General features: G+C 40.1%; 1 protein-coding gene across 1 annotated transcript; it reads right to left on the reverse strand.

Annotated features, from left to right (window-relative positions):
- Window positions 1-208: 208 nt before the first annotated feature.
- LOC110494418 (uncharacterized) lies at window positions 209-19239 on the reverse strand. Its single transcript, XM_021569428.3, has 8 exons — window positions 4963-19239; window positions 4174-4295; window positions 3874-3938; window positions 3523-3725; window positions 3190-3358; window positions 1284-1451; window positions 1080-1150; window positions 209-981 (listed from the first exon to the last, which is right to left on the reverse strand). Exons 1-8 carry the CDS (start codon window positions 17819-17821, stop codon window positions 872-874), a joined length of 13767 nt encoding a protein of 4588 aa, XP_021425103.3. The 5' UTR covers window positions 17822-19239; the 3' UTR covers window positions 209-871.
- Between the last annotated feature and the right edge of the window lie 695 nt (window positions 19240-19934).

Genomic DNA, 19934 nt, shown 5'->3' on the forward strand with positions numbered 1-19934 from the left:
GTTTCTATTTGTGTTCTTTGTTAAACTGTTATTTTATTATTGATGCTCTTCCCTAACTTTCTGAACGCACATGCAGTTGTCCTTGGAAAAAAGGATGTGTGCTCCCCCTAGCGCACATAGGTTGTAGTTGCCACATGATATTAGATAAATATGAAAATATTCCATTCCATTTAAAGATGTGAAGAATGGAAGAAAAGGACGCAGATGATTCGTCTCACCGTTTATTTAAATATTTGTCAAATTAAAATATATATGTGAACCCAAAGCCCAGAAGTGACATATTACACTTAGTCAACAGATGTAACGTACACATCTAATACTCATACAGGGTCGTCTTTAATGCCAGAAAATTGTTCATCTAGATCTCATTCTATATATCAAGTCCTCAAAGGACAGTAGTGTGTACCCTTATGCTTCCGAATACCAGTAAAATAGCTGCAGTACAAAATTAATTTGATTCACAATGATTATGCATATTATAAAGAATAATTATTTGTGGTTAAACGTTTTAGGCAGCTTGAATACTTTATTCTGTTTTATTTTGAAGAAAATCTATTATTGTTGGCCATTGGGTCTTCACCTGAGAAAACATTTTGGATAATCATATCACTTAAAATGTCAACATTAGTATTAATTAAAATAGAGAATCATAAACAGCTGGTGCTCTAGACTGTGAAAGTAATTACATGTAAATACTTGTTATTATAGCATATAGAGAGGTGTGATGTTTTAGTGTAGATACTATATTTTATATTTACTGCCACTCATTACTGGATGTAATTTTTCATTCATAGCGAAGATTGTAAGATATGACAAATATGAAAGACATGAAACAACAGAAATTACAGTATAATGCCTGTAAATGTACATGTTATGTTGTGTCAACATTGTCAAGATGCAGGCTGAATACTCCTGGGCAGCCTTCGTCAACTAAACCAGTATTTGTGTAGACTGGTGAACTGCCATGGTATGGACCGAGGTCTAAAATCAAAATGAAAACAAATGAGTGTTGGGAATATATTATAGAAAGTATAATATTCTGGTTGTCAGTCATTGGGACTGTGCAGAGATGAGCATACCTCTTTGTGTGAAGTCAAAAAAGTCCTCTTTGAGAAACATCAGTCTTCTGGCAGGTGGCTTGTCAATGTCCCTGAGTTATAAAAACAACATTTTTTAAACCATAAAATGATATTTCTCACACAGATTGCATCTAATTTACTTCAAATCAAGCAATAATTTGCATGGCATACAAGAATATGCCTGTATTATGTTATGATACCCACCATCGTCCCCCACGGTTCCTTCGCAGGACCACGATAACCACGATGAGAACAAGTATGAGGAGGATGCCTGCCCCCAGCGCACCAAAGAGTGCAGCATAGAAACCTCTTCCCCTGCGGAAGCGCTCACACTGGGGTCCATCATACTGCTCCAGGGAAGACTCATAGCACCTTTGTCAAACAGTGAGGGGGTTATGATGCACACTGCTTCAGCATTTATGTTTCAACATTTAATTTGGTTACATTTAATTAACTGAAATTACTTTGTAACATTGTGTAACACAACTTAACATGTACCAAAATCCCAGCACTACTTACGGTACATGCAGTGCCTTGGGAAAGTATTTAGACCCCTTGACTTTTTCCAATTGTATGTTACAGCCTTATTCTAAAATGGATACAAACAAAGAGTCCTCAGCAATCCACATACAATACCCAGTAATGACAAAGCGAAAACAGCCTTTGCTATGAGTCTCGAAATTGAGCTTAGGTGCATCCTGTTTCCATTGATCATCCTTGAGACGTTTCTACAACTTGATTGGAGTCCACCTGTGGTAAATTCAATTGATTGGACATCATTTGGAAAGGCACACACCTGTCTATATAAGGTCCCACAGTTGACAGTGCACGTCAGAGCCAAAACCAAGCCATGAGGTCGAAGCAATTGTCCATAGAACTCCGAGATAGGATTCTGTCGAGGCACAGATCTGGGGAAGGGTACCAAAACATTTCTGCAGCATTGAAGGTCCCCAAGAACACAGTGGCCTCCATCATTCTTAAATATAAGAAGTTTAGAACCACCAAGACTCTTCCTAGATCAATCAGGGGAGAAGGCCTTGACCAAGAACCCGATGGTCACTCTGACAGAGCTCTAGAGTTACTCTGCGGAGATGGGAGAACCTTCTAGAAGGACAACCATCTCTGCAGCACTCCACCAATCAGGCCTTCATGGTAGAGTGGCCAGACAGAAGCCACTCCTCAGTAAAAGGCACATGACAGCCCTCTTGGAGTTTGCCAAAAGTCACCTAAAGACTCTGACCATGAGATTCAAGATTCTCTGGTCTGATGAAACCAAGATTGAACTCCTGGCCTGAATGTCTAGAGCTCTGTCAGAGTGACCAAGAAATGTCTGAAGGAAACCTGTCACTATCGCTACGGTGAAGAATGGTGGTGGCAGCATCATGCTGTGGGGATGTTTTTCAGGGGAAGGGACTGGGAGACTAGTCAGGATCGAGGGAAAGATGAACAGATCAAAGTACAGAGAGATCCTTGATAAAAACCTACTCCAGAGTGCCTAGGACCTCAGACTGGGACGAACGTTCACCTTCCAACAGGACAACGACCCTAAGCACACAGCTAAGACAACGCAGGAGTGGCTTCGGGAAAAGTCTCTGAATGTCCTTTAGTCGCCCAGCCGGAGCCTGGACTTGAAACCGATCAAACATTTCTGGAGAGACCTGAAATTAGCTGTCTAGCATCACTCCCCATCCAACCTGACAGAGCTTGAGAAGATCTGCAGAGAGGAATGCAGGTGTGCCAAGCGTGTAGCGTCAGGCTGTCGTTGTAAATAAGAATTTGTTCTTAACTGACTTAATAAAGAAATAAAAAAAGACCCAAGAAGACTCAAGGCTGTAATTGCTGCCAAAGATGCTTCAATAAAGTACTGAGTAAAGGGTCTGAATACTTATGTAAATGTGGTATTTCCGTTTTTGCAAACATTTAAAAAAAACAGAGTTTTTGCTTTGTTATGAGGTATTGTGTGTAGTTTGATGAGGGGGAAAAAAACAATGTAATCCATTTTAGAATAAGTTTGTAACGTAACAAAATGTGGAGAAAGTAAAGGGGTCTCAATACTTTCTGAATGCACTTTATCAGATTGAATAAATTCTGAAAACAAATAGGGTCTTACAGACAAATAGGTCCACTTTGAACATTATTAAAGCATTCTCCGTGTCTATGACAGTAGTCTGGATACTGTTTACAAGGCCCCACACACTTCCAGCTGCCATCAGAGAGCTCTTCTGTGTAGTTGGCAAAACCCAGACGACAGACCACAAAGGACCTCAAATCTGCAATATCTGATTAGAAAACAATTCCCCATCAAAATTACTCTAATTTCTCTACTAAATTCAATAAAGTTTAATTTGACAATGTTTTCAAACAAAATGAAACTATTTACAATTTACAAATACAAAAAAACGTTATGCCTGATACATGTTTTTAATTGCCACACATTACTTACTCCTTATTTCCATTGGTTGGAAGGTAATGTTGGTAACCTGGATTCGCACATTTTCAAATGCTTGACTGATGATCATCAGGTTATCTGTGTTGTTCAAGATATTCCTAAGTATGGGTTCCAGTTCATTGTTGAGGAAATCAATTTGGGATGCATTGTTGGGATAGGAGTATTCCGCTATGCTCTCTGCAACTATACTTCCAGGTCTAGAATAATAGACATAAATCACATTTCAAGAGTTCAACAGTTGATTAATATAATAGGAATTTGATTTGCAGTATTTAAGTGTATTTTATTCGTGTTTGTTTAATTAAACTTCTTAGATCTTTGAGATTTGAAAATATAATAACCTACATTAGATTAATGACTTTTACATCTTTAAAATTGTGTGGATCTGCTCTCCTGCAGAGAGCACTAAGCTGAAAAACAGAAAGAAAAAATATACATTTGATATATTTCACTTTGATCCTGTAAAAAATGGTGTATCAAGTAGCCATTTTAGGCCTATGTGTTATTGTAACTACTTCTTTATTCAGTAACAAATGATACCTTATTGCATTAGTATTCAGTTGTTCACATATATTACTGTACCATTACACATTTATGAATAATGCTTTTACAAAATCACACAACATTAAAAAACATATTGCATACCTCCTTAATCAAAGTTTTGATTAATATTTGGGACTTGCTGGAGTTCATATTTTCATACTCAGTCTCAAATTCCCTCATAATCCTCAAAGAGACATTTGCCTTTCTGGTTGGTACTGCCTTATCTGCAAAGAAATGCATGCCTACGTAATTACAAACATACAGAGAATCCCGTTTTGTTATTAGTAAATTGAGGGCAGTGAAGAAGGGCTTGATTCAATCCGTATCGCCAAAGTTCAGCGCTATAGGATGATGAAAGACCATGTTCCTATCCGCTTTTTTGTCATGGTAAATGTTTGCCTGACAACTCACACTGAATTTAATTCTGCTGCTCTATCGATCGCTACACATATTCAATCTGAAACTGACATACTAGAAATCGTTGGATTGTCTCTAATAAATCTAACTAGTCAGAGTATCAAAGTTGATAACGTCATCGTGGAAAGTTTTTAATGTCATTGTGGATAAGAAACTTCAGTTGGCTGGAGTGATGTTGATGGGTAGCAAGGCAAAGTAAATGTCAATTAGAAATGACCTTTACATTTCGACACGGATTGAATCGAGCCCTAAGTTTAATGGGTCTACCATTGGTGCAAAAGGTCTCGTCCTTCTATGTCAAGTTAAAACCACACATGTATGGGTTCATGATAGCATCAATCATTCATGATGAAACATTAGTTAATTAGTTCATGCAGAGGTGACATTCAGCTTTACTTGTTAAACAACATTGACCAATATATTTTTTACTAGTCATGTCGAGGCTAAGGAATTATAATGAAAAGGAAAACTCACCAAAGGAAACTGTGATGACATTACTTCCATAAATACACAAATCTCCAAAGGTGGAGTCAGAGCAATGGCACTGACATAAGCCAAGAGTGTCATTGAAAGAACAAGGAGCACCATGACACTGACAGTCCTCTTCATTACACTGATGAGTTGTAGATATTGTTGTGAATGTCGTAAGGATAACATTTGAGGTTGAACTGTGGGCTGGTGTTGACTGACTGTCTGCCTGTGTATGCACAATTGTGGTCACTGTCTCGCTTTGCGTTGACGGTCTCCTTTCTGTGGTCGAACCTGGAATAATTGTCATAGGTGTGGTAAATCCAGATGAGGAAGTGGTATCTAAAGTGGAGGTGGAAAATGCTGATTCACTTGTCTTTTTCAAGTGTCTAGTTGTGAATGATGTGGAAAGACCAAATCCAGTGGTTGCCACAGTGGAAGAAATGTCAACAGTGGTTTGTGACATTCCTGAAGTTGACAATTTGTTGGTGGTTGGACTGGTGTCTTCAGTTGTTTGAGACTCCATTGAGGTAGGGATAGATGTGCTTTGGGTTTGATTTACAGGTATGTCTTGTCCTGTAATAATAGGTGAGGATGTTATATGTGAAGTGGAGGGGGTCGTCAATGATTCAGTTGTTGTCGGAGAGTTTGTAGTTGTTAATGTTGTCGACAAACTACTTTCTGGGGTTGAGTCCATATCTGTAATTTCCATTGAAGTTTGCCTTGTACTTGTGGACCCAATGTTTTCACTTGTCATCTCTGTTGAAGATATTTCCAAAGTGGATTGTGACATACCCGATGTTGACAATATGTTGGTGGTTGGACTGTTGTACTCAGTTGTTTGCGACTCCATTGGGGTTGTGGTGGTTGTGCTTTGGGTTTGATTTACAGTTACGTCTTGTCCTGTAATAACAGGGTAGGATGTTATATGTGTAGTGGAGGGTGACTTCAATGATTCAGTTGTCTTGGGGGAGTTTGTAGTTGTGAATGGTGGAGAAATATGATCTTCTGCAGTTGAGACCACAGCTGTACTATCCATTGAAGGATGGCTTGTGGAACCATGTTCTTTAGTAGACATCTCAATTGAAGACATCTCCAATGTGGATTGTGATATTCCTGAAGATGACAATTTGTTGGTGGTTGGACTGGTGTCTTCAGTTGTTTGAGACTCCATTGAGGTAGGGATTGATGTGCTTTGGGTTTGATTTACAGTTATGTCTTGGCCTGTAATAACAGTGTAGGATGTTATATGTGTAGTGGAGGGGGTCGGCAATGATTCAGTTGTTGTCGGAGAGTTTGTAGTTGTGAATGGTGTCGACACACTACTTTCTGGGGTTGAGACCATATCTGTAATTTCCATTGAAGTTTGCCTTGTAATTGTGGACCCAATGTTTTCACTTGTCATCTCTGTTGAAGATATTTCCAAAGTTGATTGTGACAAACTTGATGTTGACAATCTATTGTTGGTTGGACTCGTATGTTGAGTCCTTTGAGACTCCTTTGAGGTGGGGATTGGTGTGTTTTGGGTTTGCGTTGCAGTTCCGTTTTCTGTTGTAATAAGAGGTTGGAAGGTTATGTCTGTAGTGGAGGAGGACGTCACTGATTCCATTGTCTTTGTGGAATTTGTAGTTGTGAATGGTGTGGAAAGATTTTCTTCTGCAGTTGAGACCACAGCTGTACTTTCCATTGACGATTGGCTTGTTCTTGTTGACCTGTGTTCTCCAGTAGCCATTTCAGCAGAAGACATTTCCAAAGTGGATTGTGACATACCCGATGTTGACAATATGTTGGTGGTTGGACTGTTGTACTCAGTTGTTTGCGACTCCATTGGGGTTGTGGTGGTTGTGCTTTGGGTTTGATTTACAGTTATGTCTTGTCCTGTAATAACAGGGTAGATTGTTATATGTGTAGTGGAGGGTGACTTCAATGATTCAGTTGTCTTGGGGGAGTTTGTAGTTGTGAATGGTGGAGAAATATGATCTTCTGCAGTTGAGACCACAGCTGTACTATCCATTGAAGGATGGCTTGTGGAACCATGTTCTTTAGTAGACATCTCAATTGAAGACATCTCCAATGTGGATTGTGATATTCCTGAAGATGACAATTTGTTGGTGGTTGGACTGGTGTCTTCAGTTGTTTGAGACTCCATTGAGGTAGGGATTGATGTGCTTTGGGTTTGATTTACAATTATGTCTTGTCCTGTAATAATAGGTGAGGATGTTATATGTGTAGTGGAGGGAGTCGGCAATGATTCAGTTGTTGTCGGAGAGTTTGTAGTTGTGAATGGTGTCGACACACTACTTTCTGGGGTTGAGACCATATCTGTAATTTCCATTGAAGTTTGCCTTGTACTTGTGGACCCAATGTTTTCACTTGTCATCTCTGTTGAAGATATTTCCAAAGTTGATTGTGACAAACTTGATGTTGACAATCTATTGTTGGTTGGACTCGTATGTTGAGTCCTTTGAGACTCCTTTGAGGTGGGGATTGGTGTGTTTTGGGTTTGCGTTGCAGTTCCGTTTTCTGTTGTAATAAGAGGTTGGAAGGTTATGTCTGTAGTGGAGGAAGACGTCACTGATTCCATTGTCTTTGTGGAATTTGTAGTTGTGAATGGTGTGGAAAGATTTTCTTCTGCAGTTGAGACCACAGCTGTACTTTCCATTGACGATTGGCTTGTTCTTGTTGACCTGTGTTCTCCAGTAGCCATTTCAGCAGAAGACATTTCCAAAGTGGATTGTGACATACCCGATGTTGACAATATGTTGGTGGTTGGACTGTTGTACTCAGTTGTTTGCGACTCCATTGGGGTTGTGGTGGTTGTGCTTTGGGTTTGATTTACAGTTACGTCTTGTCCTGTAATAACAGGGTAGGATGTTATATGTGTAGTGGAGGGTGACTTCAATGATTCAGTTGTCTTGGGGGAGTTTGTAGTTGTGAATGGTGGAGAAATATGATCTTCTGCAGTTGAGACCACAGCTGTACTATCCATTGAAGGATGGCTTGTGGAACCATGTTCTTTAGTAGACATCTCAATTGAAGACATCTCCAATGTGGATTGTGATATTCCTGAAGATGACAATTTGTTGGTGGTTGGACTGGTGTCTTCAGTTGTTTGAGACTCCATTGAGGTAGGGATTGATGTGCTTTGGGTTTGATTTACAGTTATGTCTTGGCCTGTAATAACAGTGTAGGATGTTATATGTGTAGTGGAGGGGGTCGGCAATGATTCAGTTGTTGTCGGAGAGTTTGTAGTTGTGAATGGTGTCGACACACTACTTTCTGGGGTTGAGACCATATCTGTAATTTCCATTGAAGTTTGCCTTGTAATTGTGGACCCAATGTTTTCACTTGTCATCTCTGTTGAAGATATTTCCAAAGTTGATTGTGACAAACTTGATGTTGACAATCTATTGTTGGTTGGACTCGTATGTTGAGTCCTTTGAGACTCCTTTGAGGTGGGGATTGGTGTGTTTTGGGTTTGCGTTGCAGTTCCGTTTTCTGTTGTAATAAGAGGTTGGAAGGTTATGTCTGTAGTGGAGGAGGACGTCACTGATTCCATTGTCTTTGTGGAATTTGTAGTTGTGAATGGTGTGGAAAGATTTTCTTCTGCAGTTGAGACCACAGCTGTACTTTCCATTGACGATTGGCTTGTTCTTGTTGACCTGTGTTCTCCAGTAGCCATTTCAGCAGAAGACATTTCCAAAGTGGATTGTGACATACCCGATGTTGACAATATGTTGGTGGTTGGACTGTTGTACTCAGTTGTTTGCGACTCCATTGGGGTTGTGGTGGTTGTGCTTTGGGTTTGATTTACAGTTATGTCTTGTCCTGTAATAACAGGGTAGATTGTTATATGTGTAGTGGAGGGTGACTTCAATGATTCAGTTGTCTTGGGGGAGTTTGTAGTTGTGAATGGTGGAGAAATATGATCTTCTGCAGTTGAGACCACAGCTGTACTATCCATTGAAGGATGGCTTGTGGAACCATGTTCTTTAGTAGACATCTCAATTGAAGACATCTCCAATGTGGATTGTGATATTCCTGAAGATGACAATTTGTTGGTGGTTGGACTGGTGTCTTCAGTTGTTTGAGACTCCATTGAGGTAGGGATTGATGTGCTTTGGGTTTGATTTACAATTATGTCTTGTCCTGTAATAATAGGTGAGGATGTTATATGTGTAGTGGAGGGAGTCGGCAATGATTCAGTTGTTGTCGGACAGTTTGTAGTTGTGAATGGTGTCGACACACTACTTTCTGGGGTTGAGACCATATCTGTAATTTCCATTGAAGTTTGCCTTGTACTTGTGGACCCAATGTTTTCACTTGTCATCTCTGTTGAAGATATTTCCAAAGTTGATTGTGACAAACTTGATGTTGACAATCTATTGTTGGTTGGACTCGTATGTTGAGTCCTTTGAGACTCCTTTGAGGTGGGGATTGGTGTGTTTTGGGTTTGCGTTGCAGTTCCGTTTTCTGTTGTAATAAGAGGTTGGAAGGTTATGTCTGTAGTGGAGGAGGACGTCACTGATTCCATTGTCTTTGTGGAATTTGTAGTTGTGAATGGTGTGGAAAGATTTTCTTCTGCAGTTGAGACCACAGCTGTACTTTCCATTGACGATTGGCTTGTTCTTGTTGACCTGTGTTCTCCAGTAGCCATTTCAGCAGAAGACATTTCCAAAGTGGATTGTGACATACCCGATGTTGACAATATGTTGGTGGTTGGACTGTTGTACTCAGTTGTTTGCGACTCCATTGGGGTTGTGGTGGTTGTGCTTTGGGTTTGATTTACAGTTATGTCTTGTCCTGTAATAACAGGGTAGATTGTTATATGTGTAGTGGAGGGTGACTTCAATGATTCAGTTGTCTTGGGGGAGTTTGTAGTTGTGAATGGTGGAGAAATATGATCTTCTGCAGTTGAGACCACAGCTGTACTATCCATTGAAGGATGGCTTGTGGAACCATGTTCTTTAGTAAACATCTCAATTGAAGACATCTCCAATGTGGATTGTGATATTCCTGAAGATGACAATTTGTTGGTGGTTGGACTGGTGTCTTCAGTTGTTTGAGACTCCATTGAGGTAGGGATTGATGTGCTTTGGGTTTGATTTACAGTTATGTCTTGGCCTGTAATAACAGTGTAGGATGTTATATGTGTAGTGGAGGGGGTCGGCAATGATTCAGTTGTTGTCGGAGAGTTTGTAGTTGTGAATGGTGTCGACACACTACTTTCTGGGGTTGAGACCATATCTGTAATTTCCATTGAAGTTTGCCTTGTAATTGTGGACCCAATGTTTTCACTTGTCATCTCTGTTGAAGATATTTCCAAAGTTGATTGTGACAAACTTGATGTTGACAATCTATTGTTGGTTGGACTCGTATGTTGAGTCCTTTGAGACTCCTTTGAGGTGGGGATTGGTGTGTTTTGGGTTTGCGTTGCAGTTCCGTTTTCTGTTGTAATAAGAGGTTGGAAGGTTATGTCTGTAGTGGAGGAGGACGTCACTGATTCCATTGTCTTTGTGGAATTTGTAGTTGTGAATGGTGTGGAAAGATTTTCTTCTGCAGTTGAGACCACAGCTGTACTTTCCATTGACGATTGGCTTGTTCTTGTTGACCTGTGTTCTCCAGTAGCCATTTCAGCAGAAGACATTTCCAAAGTGGATTGTGACATACCCGATGTTGACAATATGTTGGTGGTTGGACTGTTGTACTCAGTTGTTTGCGACTCCATTGGGGTTGTGGTGGTTGTGCTTTGGGTTTGATTTACAGTTATGTCTTGTCCTGTAATAACAGGGTAGATTGTTATATGTGTAGTGGAGGGTGACTTCAATGATTCAGTTGTCTTGGGGGAGTTTGTAGTTGTGAATGGTGGAGAAATATGATCTTCTGCAGTTGAGACCACAGCTGTACTATCCATTGAAGGATGGCTTGTGGAACCATGTTCTTTAGTAGACATCTCAATTGAAGACATCTCCAATGTGGATTGTGATATTCCTGAAGATGACAATTTGTTGGTGGTTGGACTGGTGTCTTCAGTTGTTTGAGACTCCATTGAGGTAGGGATTGATGTGCTTTGGGTTTGATTTACAATTATGTCTTGTCCTGTAATAATAGGTGAGGATGTTATATGTGTAGTGGAGGGAGTCGGCAATGATTCAGTTGTTGTCGGAGAGTTTGTAGTTGTGAATGGTGTCGACACACTACTTTCTGGGGTTGAGACCATATCTGTAATTTCCATTGAAGTTTGCCTTGTACTTGTGGACCCAATGTTTTCACTTGTCATCTCTGTTGAAGATATTTCCAAAGTTGATTGTGACAAACTTGATGTTGACAATCTATTGTTGGTTGGACTCGTATGTTGAGTCCTTTGAGACTCCTTTGAGGTGGGGATTGGTGTGTTTTGGGTTTGCGTTGCAGTTCCGTTTTCTGTTGTAATAAGAGGTTGGAAGGTTATGTCTGTAGTGGAGGAGGACGTCACTGATTCCATTGTCTTTGTGGAATTTGTAGTTGTGAATGGTGTGGAAAGATTTTCTTCTGCAGTTGAGACCACAGCTGTACTTTCCATTGACGATTGGCTTGTTCTTGTTGACCTGTGTTCTCCAGTAGCCATTTCAGCAGAAGACATTTCCAAAGTGGATTGTGACATACCCGATGTTGACAATATGTTGGTGGTTGGACTGTTGTACTCAGTTGTTTGCGACTCCATTGGGGTTGTGGTGGTTGTGCTTTGGGTTTGATTTACAGTTATGTCTTGTCCTGTAATAACAGGGTAGATTGTTATATGTGTAGTGGAGGGTGACTTCAATGATTCAGTTGTCTTGGGGGAGTTTGTAGTTGTGAATGGTGGAGAAATATGATCTTCTGCAGTTGAGACCACAGCTGTACTATCCATTGAAGGATGGCTTGTGGAACCATGTTCTTTAGTAGACATCTCAATTGAAGACATCTCCAATGTGGATTGTGATATTCCTGAAGATGACAATTTGTTGGTGGTTGGACTGGTGTCTTCAGTTGTTTGAGACTCCATTGAGGTAGGGATTGATGTGCTTTGGGTTTGATTTACAATTATGTCTTGTCCTGTAATAATAGGTGAGGATGTTATATGTGTAGTGGAGGGAGTCGGCAATGATTCAGTTGTTGTCGGAGAGTTTGTAGTTGTGAATGGTGTCGACACACTACTTTCTGGGGTTGAGACCATATCTGTAATTTCCATTGAAGTTTGCCTTGTACTTGCGGACACAATGTTTTCACTTGTCATCTCTGTTGAAGAAATTTCCAAAGTTGATTGTGACAAACTTGATGTTGACAATCTATTGTTGGTTGGACTTGTATGTTGAGTCCTTTGAGACTCCTTTGAGGTGGGGATTGGTGTGTTTTGGGTTTGCGTTGCAGTTCCGTTTTCTGTTGTAATAAGAGGTTGGAAGGTTATGTCTGTAGTGGAGGAAGACGTCACTGATTCCATTGTCTTTGTGGAATTTGTAGTTGTGAATGGTGTGGAAAGATTTTCTTCTGCAGTTGAGACCACAGCTGTACTTTCCATTGACGATTGGCTTGTTCTTGTTGACCTGTGTTCTCCAGTAGCCATTTCAGCAGAAGACATTTCCAAAGTGGATTGTGACATACCCGATGTTGACAATATGTTGGTGGTTGGACTGTTGTACTCAGTTGTTTGCGACTCCATTGGGGTTGTGGTGGTTGTGCTTTGGGTTTGATTTACAGTTACGTCTTGTCCTGTAATAACAGGGTAGGATGTTATATGTGTAGTGGAGGGTGACTTCAATGATTCAGTTGTCTTGGGGGAGTTTGTAGTTGTGAATGGTGGAGAAATATGATCTTCTGCAGTTGAGACCACAGCTGTACTATCCATTGAAGGATGGCTTGTGGAACCATGTTCTTTAGTAGACATCTCAATTGAAGACATCTCCAATGTGGATTGTGATATTCCTGAAGATGACAATTTGTTGGTGGTTGGACTGGTGTCTTCAGTTGTTTGAGACTCCATTGAGGTAGGGATTGATGTGCTTTGGGTTTGATTTACAGTTATGTCTTGGCCTGTAATAACAGTGTAGGATGTTATATGTGTAGTGGAGGGGGTCGGCAATGATTCAGTTGTTGTCGGAGAGTTTGTAGTTGTGAATGGTGTCGACACACTACTTTCTGGGGTTGAGACCATATCTGTAATTTCCATTGAAGTTTGCCTTGTAATTGTGGACCCAATGTTTTCACTTGTCATCTCTGTTGAAGATATTTCCAAAGTTGATTGTGACAAACTTGATGTTGACAATCTATTGTTGGTTGGACTCGTATGTTGAGTCCTTTGAGACTCCTTTGAGGTGGGGATTGGTGTGTTTTGGGTTTGCGTTGCAGTTCCGTTTTCTGTTGTACTAAGAGGTTGGAAGGTTATGTCTGTAGTGGAGGAGGACGTCACTGATTCCATTGTCTTTGTGGAATTTGTAGTTGTGAATGGTGTGGAAAGATTTTCTTCTGCAGTTGAGACCACAGCTGTACTTTCCATTGACGATTGGCTTGTTCTTGTTGACCTGTGTTCTCCAGTAGCCATTTCAGCAGAAGACATTTCCAAAGTGGATTGTGACATACCCGATGTTGACAATATGTTGGTGGTTGGACTGTTGTACTCAGTTGTTTGCGACTCCATTGGGGTTGTGGTGGTTGTGCTTTGGGTTTGATTTACAGTTATGTCTTGTCCTGTAATAACAGGGTAGGATGTTATATGTGTAGTGGAGGGTGTCTTCAATGATTCAGTTGTCTTGGGGGAGTTTGTAGTTGTGAATGGTGGAGAAATATGATCTTCTGCAGTTGAGACCACAGCTGTACTATCCATTGAAGGATGGCTTGTGGAACCATGTTCTTTAGTAGACATCTCAATTGAAGACATCTCCAATGTGGATTGTGATATTCCTGAAGATGACAATTTGTTGGTGGTTGGACTGGTGTCTTCAGTTGTTTGAGACTCCATTGAGGTAGGGATTGATGTGCTTTGGGTTTGATTTACAATTATGTCTTGTCCTGTAATAATAGGTGAGGATGTTATATGTGTAGTGGAGGGAGTCGGCAATGATTCAGTTGTTGTCGGAGAGTTTGTAGTTGTGAATGGTGTCGACACACTACTTTCTGGGGTTGAGACCATATCTGTAATTTCCATTGAAGTTTGCCTTGTACTTGTGGACCCAATGTTTTCACTTGTCATCTCTGTTGAAGATATTTCCAAAGTTGATTGTGACAAACTTGATGTTGACAATCTATTGTTGGTTGGACTCGTATGTTGAGTCCTTTGAGACTCCTTTGAGGTGGGGATTGGTGTGTTTTGGGTTTGCGTTGCAGTTCCGTTTTCTGTTGTAATAAGAGGTTGGAAGGTTATGTCTGTAGTGGAGGAGGACGTCACTGATTCCATTGTCTTTGTGGAATTTGTAGTTGTGAATGGTGTGGAAAGATTTTCTTCTGCAGTTGAGACCACAGCTGTACTTTCCATTGACGATTGGCTTGTTCTTGTTGACCTGTGTTCTCCAGTAGCCATTTCAGCAGAAGACATTTCCAAAGTGGATTGTGACATACCCGATGTTGACAATATGTTGGTGGTTGGACTGTTGTACTCAGTTGTTTGCGACTCCATTGGGGTTGTGGTGGTTGTGCTTTGGGTTTGATTTACAGTTACGTCTTGTCCTGTAATAACAGGGTAGGATGTTATATGTGTAGTGGAGGGTGACTTCAATGATTCAGTTGTCTTGGGGGAGTTTGTAGTTGTGAATGGTGGAGAAATATGATCTTCTGCAGTTGAGACCACAGCTGTACTATCCATTGAAGGATGGCTTGTGGAACCATGTTCTTTAGTAGACATCTCAATTGAAGACATCTCCAATGTGGATTGTGATATTCCTGAAGATGACAATTTGTTGGTGGTTGGACTGGTGTCTTCAGTTGTTTGAGACTCCATTGAGGTAGGGATTGATGTGCTTTGGGTTTGATTTACAATTATGTCTTGTCCTGTAATAATAGGTGAGGATGTTATATGTGTAGTGGAGGGAGTCGGCAATGATTCAGTTGTTGTCGGAGAGTTTGTAGTTGTGAATGGTGTCGACACACTACTTTCTGGGGTTGAGACCATATCTGTAATTTCCATTGAAGTTTGCCTTGTACTTGCGGACCCAATGTTTTCACTTGTCATCTCTGTTGAAGATATTTCCAAAGTTGATTGTGACAAACTTGATGTTGACAATCTATTGTTGGTTGGACTCGTATGTTGAGTCCTTTGAGACTCCATTGAGGTGGGGATTGGTGTGTTTTGGGTTTGCGTTGCAGTTCCGTTTTCTGTTGTAATAAGAGGTTGGAAGGTTGTGTCTGTAGTGGAGGAGGACGTCACTGATTCCATTGTCTTTGTGGAATTTGTAGTTGTGAATGGTGTGGAAAGATTTTCTTCCACAGTTGAGACCACAGCTGTACTTTCCATTGACGATTGGCTTGTTCTTGTTGACCTGTGTTCTCCAGTAGCCATTTCAGCTGAAGACATTTCCAAAGTGGATTGTGACATACCCGATGTTGACAATATGTTGGTGGTTGGACTGTTGTACTCAGTTGTTTGCGACTCCATTGGGGTTGTGATGGTTGTGCTTTGGGTTTGATTTACAGTTACGTCTTGTCCTGTAATAACAGGGTAGGATGTTAAATGTGTAGTGGAGGGTGACTTCAATGATTCAGTTGTCTTGGGGGAGTTTGTAGTTGTGAATGGTGTAGAAATATGATCTTCTGCAGTTGAGACCACAGCTGTACTATCCATTGAAGGATGGCTTGTGGAACCATGTTCTTTAGTAGACATCTCAATTGAAGACATCTTCGAAGTGGATTGTGACATTCCTGAAGTTGACAATTTGTTGGTGGTTGGACTGGTGTCTTCAGTTGTTTGAGACTCCATTGAGGTCAGGATTGATGTGCTTTGGGTTTTATTTACAGTTATGTCTTGGCCTGTAATAACAGTGTCGGATGTTATATGTGTAGTGGAGGGGGTCTGCAATGATTCAGTTGTTGTCGGAGAGTTTGTAGTTGTGAATGGTGTCGACACACTACTTTCTGGGGTTGAGACCATATCTGTAATTTCCATTGAAGTTTGCCTTGTACTTGTGGACCCAATGTTTTCACTTGTCATCTCTGTTGAAGATATTTCCAAAGTTGATTGTGACAAACTTGATGTTGACAATCTATTGTTGGTTGGACTCGTATGTTGAGTCCTTTGAGACTCCTTTGAGGTGGGGATTGGTGTGTTTTGGGTTTGCGTTGCAGTTCCGTTTTCTGTTGTAATAAGAGGTTGGAAGGTTATGTCTGTAGTGGAGGAGGACGTCACTGATTCCATTGTCTTTGTGGAATTTGTAGTTGTGAATGGTGTGGAAAGATTTTCTTCTGCAGTTGAGACCAGAGCTGTACTTTCCATTGACGATTGGCTTGTTCTTGTTGACCTGTGTTCTCCAGTAGACATCTCAATTGAAGACATCTCCGAAGTGGATTGTGACATTCCTGAAGTTGACAATTTGTTGGTGGTTGGACTGGTGTCTTCAGTTGTTTGAGACTCCATTGAGGTAGGGATTGATGTGCTTTGGGTTTGATTTACAGTTACATCTTGTTCTGTAATAACAGGGTAGGATGTTATATGTGTAGTGGAGGAGGACGTCACTGATTCCATTGTCTTTGTAGAATTTGTAGTTGTGAATGATGTCGTTGAGACCACAGTTGTACTTTCTTTTGAAGGATGGCTTGTGGAACCATGTTCTTTTGCAGTCCTCTGAATTGAATATATTTTCAAAGTGGATTGTGACATAACTGATGTTGACAATATGTTGTTGGTTGAAGTCATGTGTTTAGTTGTTTGAAACTCCATCGAGTCAGGGACTGAAGTGCTTTGTGTTGATTTTGCAGTTATGATATCCTGACCAAGTTCAATGTTTTTTGATGTTAAAATTGTTTCTTGGCTGTTCAATGAATCCTTTGATTGTGTCACGTCGCTTGTGGGTGGCATTGTTGTTGACAAGAGGTCTCCAGTAGATGTGGAGTGTGTGACTTGGACTCTCCTTTCTGTCATTTCTCCACTTAGATCTTTTGAAGTGTGTTGAAGACTAGCGGTCAATCTAGACATGTTTGTTTCATTGGTTAATGTGGAGGTGATAAGGTTTGTTGTGGAGGTTGAAATTGTAAATGTTTTTGGTGGCCGCTCCTCTGTTGTGGAAAACTCAGTGTTCTTTGTCTGTCCAGTTGTGTTTTTTGGATTTGTTTCTGTGGAACTCAGCTTTTTATTTGTAACTTCAGGTGGGGATGTTATGTCTATAGGGGAGGGGGGTTTCACTGATTCAGTTGTCTTTGTAGATTTTGTAGCTGTGAATGATGTTGCTAGGGACGCAGTTGTACTTTCCTCTGAAGATTGGCTTGATCTTGTGGAACCATGTTTAGTAGTTGTGTTCTTTGAAGAATTGTCCACCGTGGGTTGTCCAGACTCAATTGAGGTAGGAATTGGTGTGCTTTGGGTTTGTGTTGGAGTTACATCTTGTTGTGTAATAACAGTTGAGGATGTGATGCCTACAGTAGAGGGGGACGTTTCCAATTCACTTGTCACTTTCGATTCATTGGGGTTTGCAGTTGTTGATGGTGTTGAAGGATATTTCCAGTGGTTATACATTTTAGGTTGATTTGAGGTATTTTTTGAAAGGTTTATAGAACGAGATAATTCATTCCCAATGATTGTGAAATTATTTCTAGACTGTTTCATTCCATTTTTTTTTCCAAATGTCCCAAGATTCTTCCCTGTGGAATCTGAGTGAGCTTGTCTTTTTGAATATTGATCTGGTAAAAAAAAATGTAAAGAAAACATGTTTTCATAATTTCTCTGTAGAATTTTTACATTTGTTACATTTCACAATTGCCTCTTTGGCTTATTTCAACATATCTCAATATTCCAAAACTTGAATTCATATGAATTCAAAATGTCTTAGAAAAATACAAATCTAATACATATTTTCTTTATTTATCTGTTATTTTACCAGGTAAGTTGACTGAGAACACGTTCTCATTTACAGCAACATCCTGGGGAATAGTTACAGCGGAGATGAATGAGCCAATTGTAAACTGGAGACTATTAGGTGACCATGATGGTTTAAGGGTCAGATTGGGAATTTAGCCAGGACACCGGGGTTAACACCCCTACTCTTACGATAAGTGCCATGGGATCTTTAATGACCTCAGAGAGTCAGGACACCCATTTTAACATCCCATCCGAAAGATGGCACCTTACAGTGTCCCCAATCACTGCCCTGGGGCATTGGGATATTTTTAGACCAGAGGAAAGAGTGCCTCCTACTGGGCCTCCAACACCACTTCCAGCAGCATCTGGTCTCCCATCCAGGGACTGACCAGGACCAACCCTGCTTAGCTTCAGAAGCAAGACAGCAGTGGTATGCTGCTGGCAAATATATATGAATATGTAAAGACAAAAACAGCTAATATTTTGTTGCAATGTGTACTAACACTGCAGTTACTCTGTATCTACCAATATAACTCAATTCTCAGCTGAGCGGTGTATTTAGGAGAAAGTAACTTTAATGAAAATTAATTTCTAAATTAAATAATGAGCTCTTTTGATATTTTTTTGCATATTTGTCTATTTTCAGCATACAGGTGATAAATAATTGCATGTTTAGTGTTCACTACTCAGTAAGCATCATATTAACGATCTGCGTCAAATTGATGAGACATTAAGTAATAACATAACTATTAAATTAATGCTTAATGTAAAATCATCAAATAAAACAGGCTGCAATCTGACGAAGGATAAACATTTCAGCTCCGTCAGTTACTGGCAGAAGCCATAGAAAATACGCATCAATGGCTCAGATACATTATTCCACATTTTCAATATATATAATATTTCTTATGTTTTCAATATTTACATTACTCTACTTTTTATCTCCACATTACCATTGTCAATGTTAATATTTTGTTTCATAAGGTAAAGCAGTTATTTTTTTCATGTGCGAAATGCATGAACTTACCTATTGTGACAAATATACTTATCATTATGATGGTAAAGATTATGGAGTATGATAAAAGCCTTCTCCCTACTATGTGTCTCAGGATGCCCCACATATTTTCAGTCTTGTAATAGTCTCTCAGTCAAGAGATATTAAGAAAAGGTCAGCCAAAATCCAGTTAATTGTTTCAAGCCTGAGTAGTTTTGAAGTGCGCCTTTGAAATAGTTCCCACAGGGTTTCCCAAACACTTCAATCTCAATGCCGCAGTAATACTCTGAACGCAGGCAGTAATGTTTTATCCACTGCAATTGTATTGCAGTTGTGTTTTGACACTGATTTATAAATCAGTTAGAGGTCTATTGTAAGTGTCATAAGCAATAGGCTACCAAGTAGTTGGCTGAGTTAGGTATTAATTCAGTGCACACCCTAAGCAAATTTAAATGGTTTAGACTTGGACTTCCTCATCTTGGAGCTCCTTGCCATTTAGTCACACCCTCTACATCTATTTCCGTAAGAAAGGTCAGTATAGGTAGTACAAAGAGTGGGGGCCAGATTCATATTTGTCAATAAAGAGAGTATGAGACTTAAGAATAATGCCACTGAAGTCAATTCAACGTCTATTAAACGACGTGGAACAACTCTGATTCCACCAGTGTGTGCCCAGTGGGTTAGATAGTTTGAAAGAGGAGAAGAGGGTTCATTAAAGATTCAAAAGGTATCTTCAAAAAGACAATTCAAACATCATTTCCAAAATAAGATTGTCATGTCGTGTGTGTAGGTGGCAGGGAAGTCAGGCGCAGGAGAATCAAACTTGGTATAATGGAGTAGTTTAATAACGTGAAACAAAAACTCCAAAACCAAAGTACATAATAAAATAAATGTGGGTACAAGAACCCGTACCCAATAAACAATCTCTGACAAAGACATGAGGGGAAACAGAGGGTTAAATACACAACA

This window comes from Oncorhynchus mykiss, chromosome 17 (genome assembly GCF_057628025.1).
Source record: "Oncorhynchus mykiss isolate SJ-2025 chromosome 17, ASM5762802v1, whole genome shotgun sequence".
NCBI lineage: Eukaryota > Metazoa > Chordata > Actinopteri > Salmoniformes > Salmonidae > Oncorhynchus > Oncorhynchus mykiss.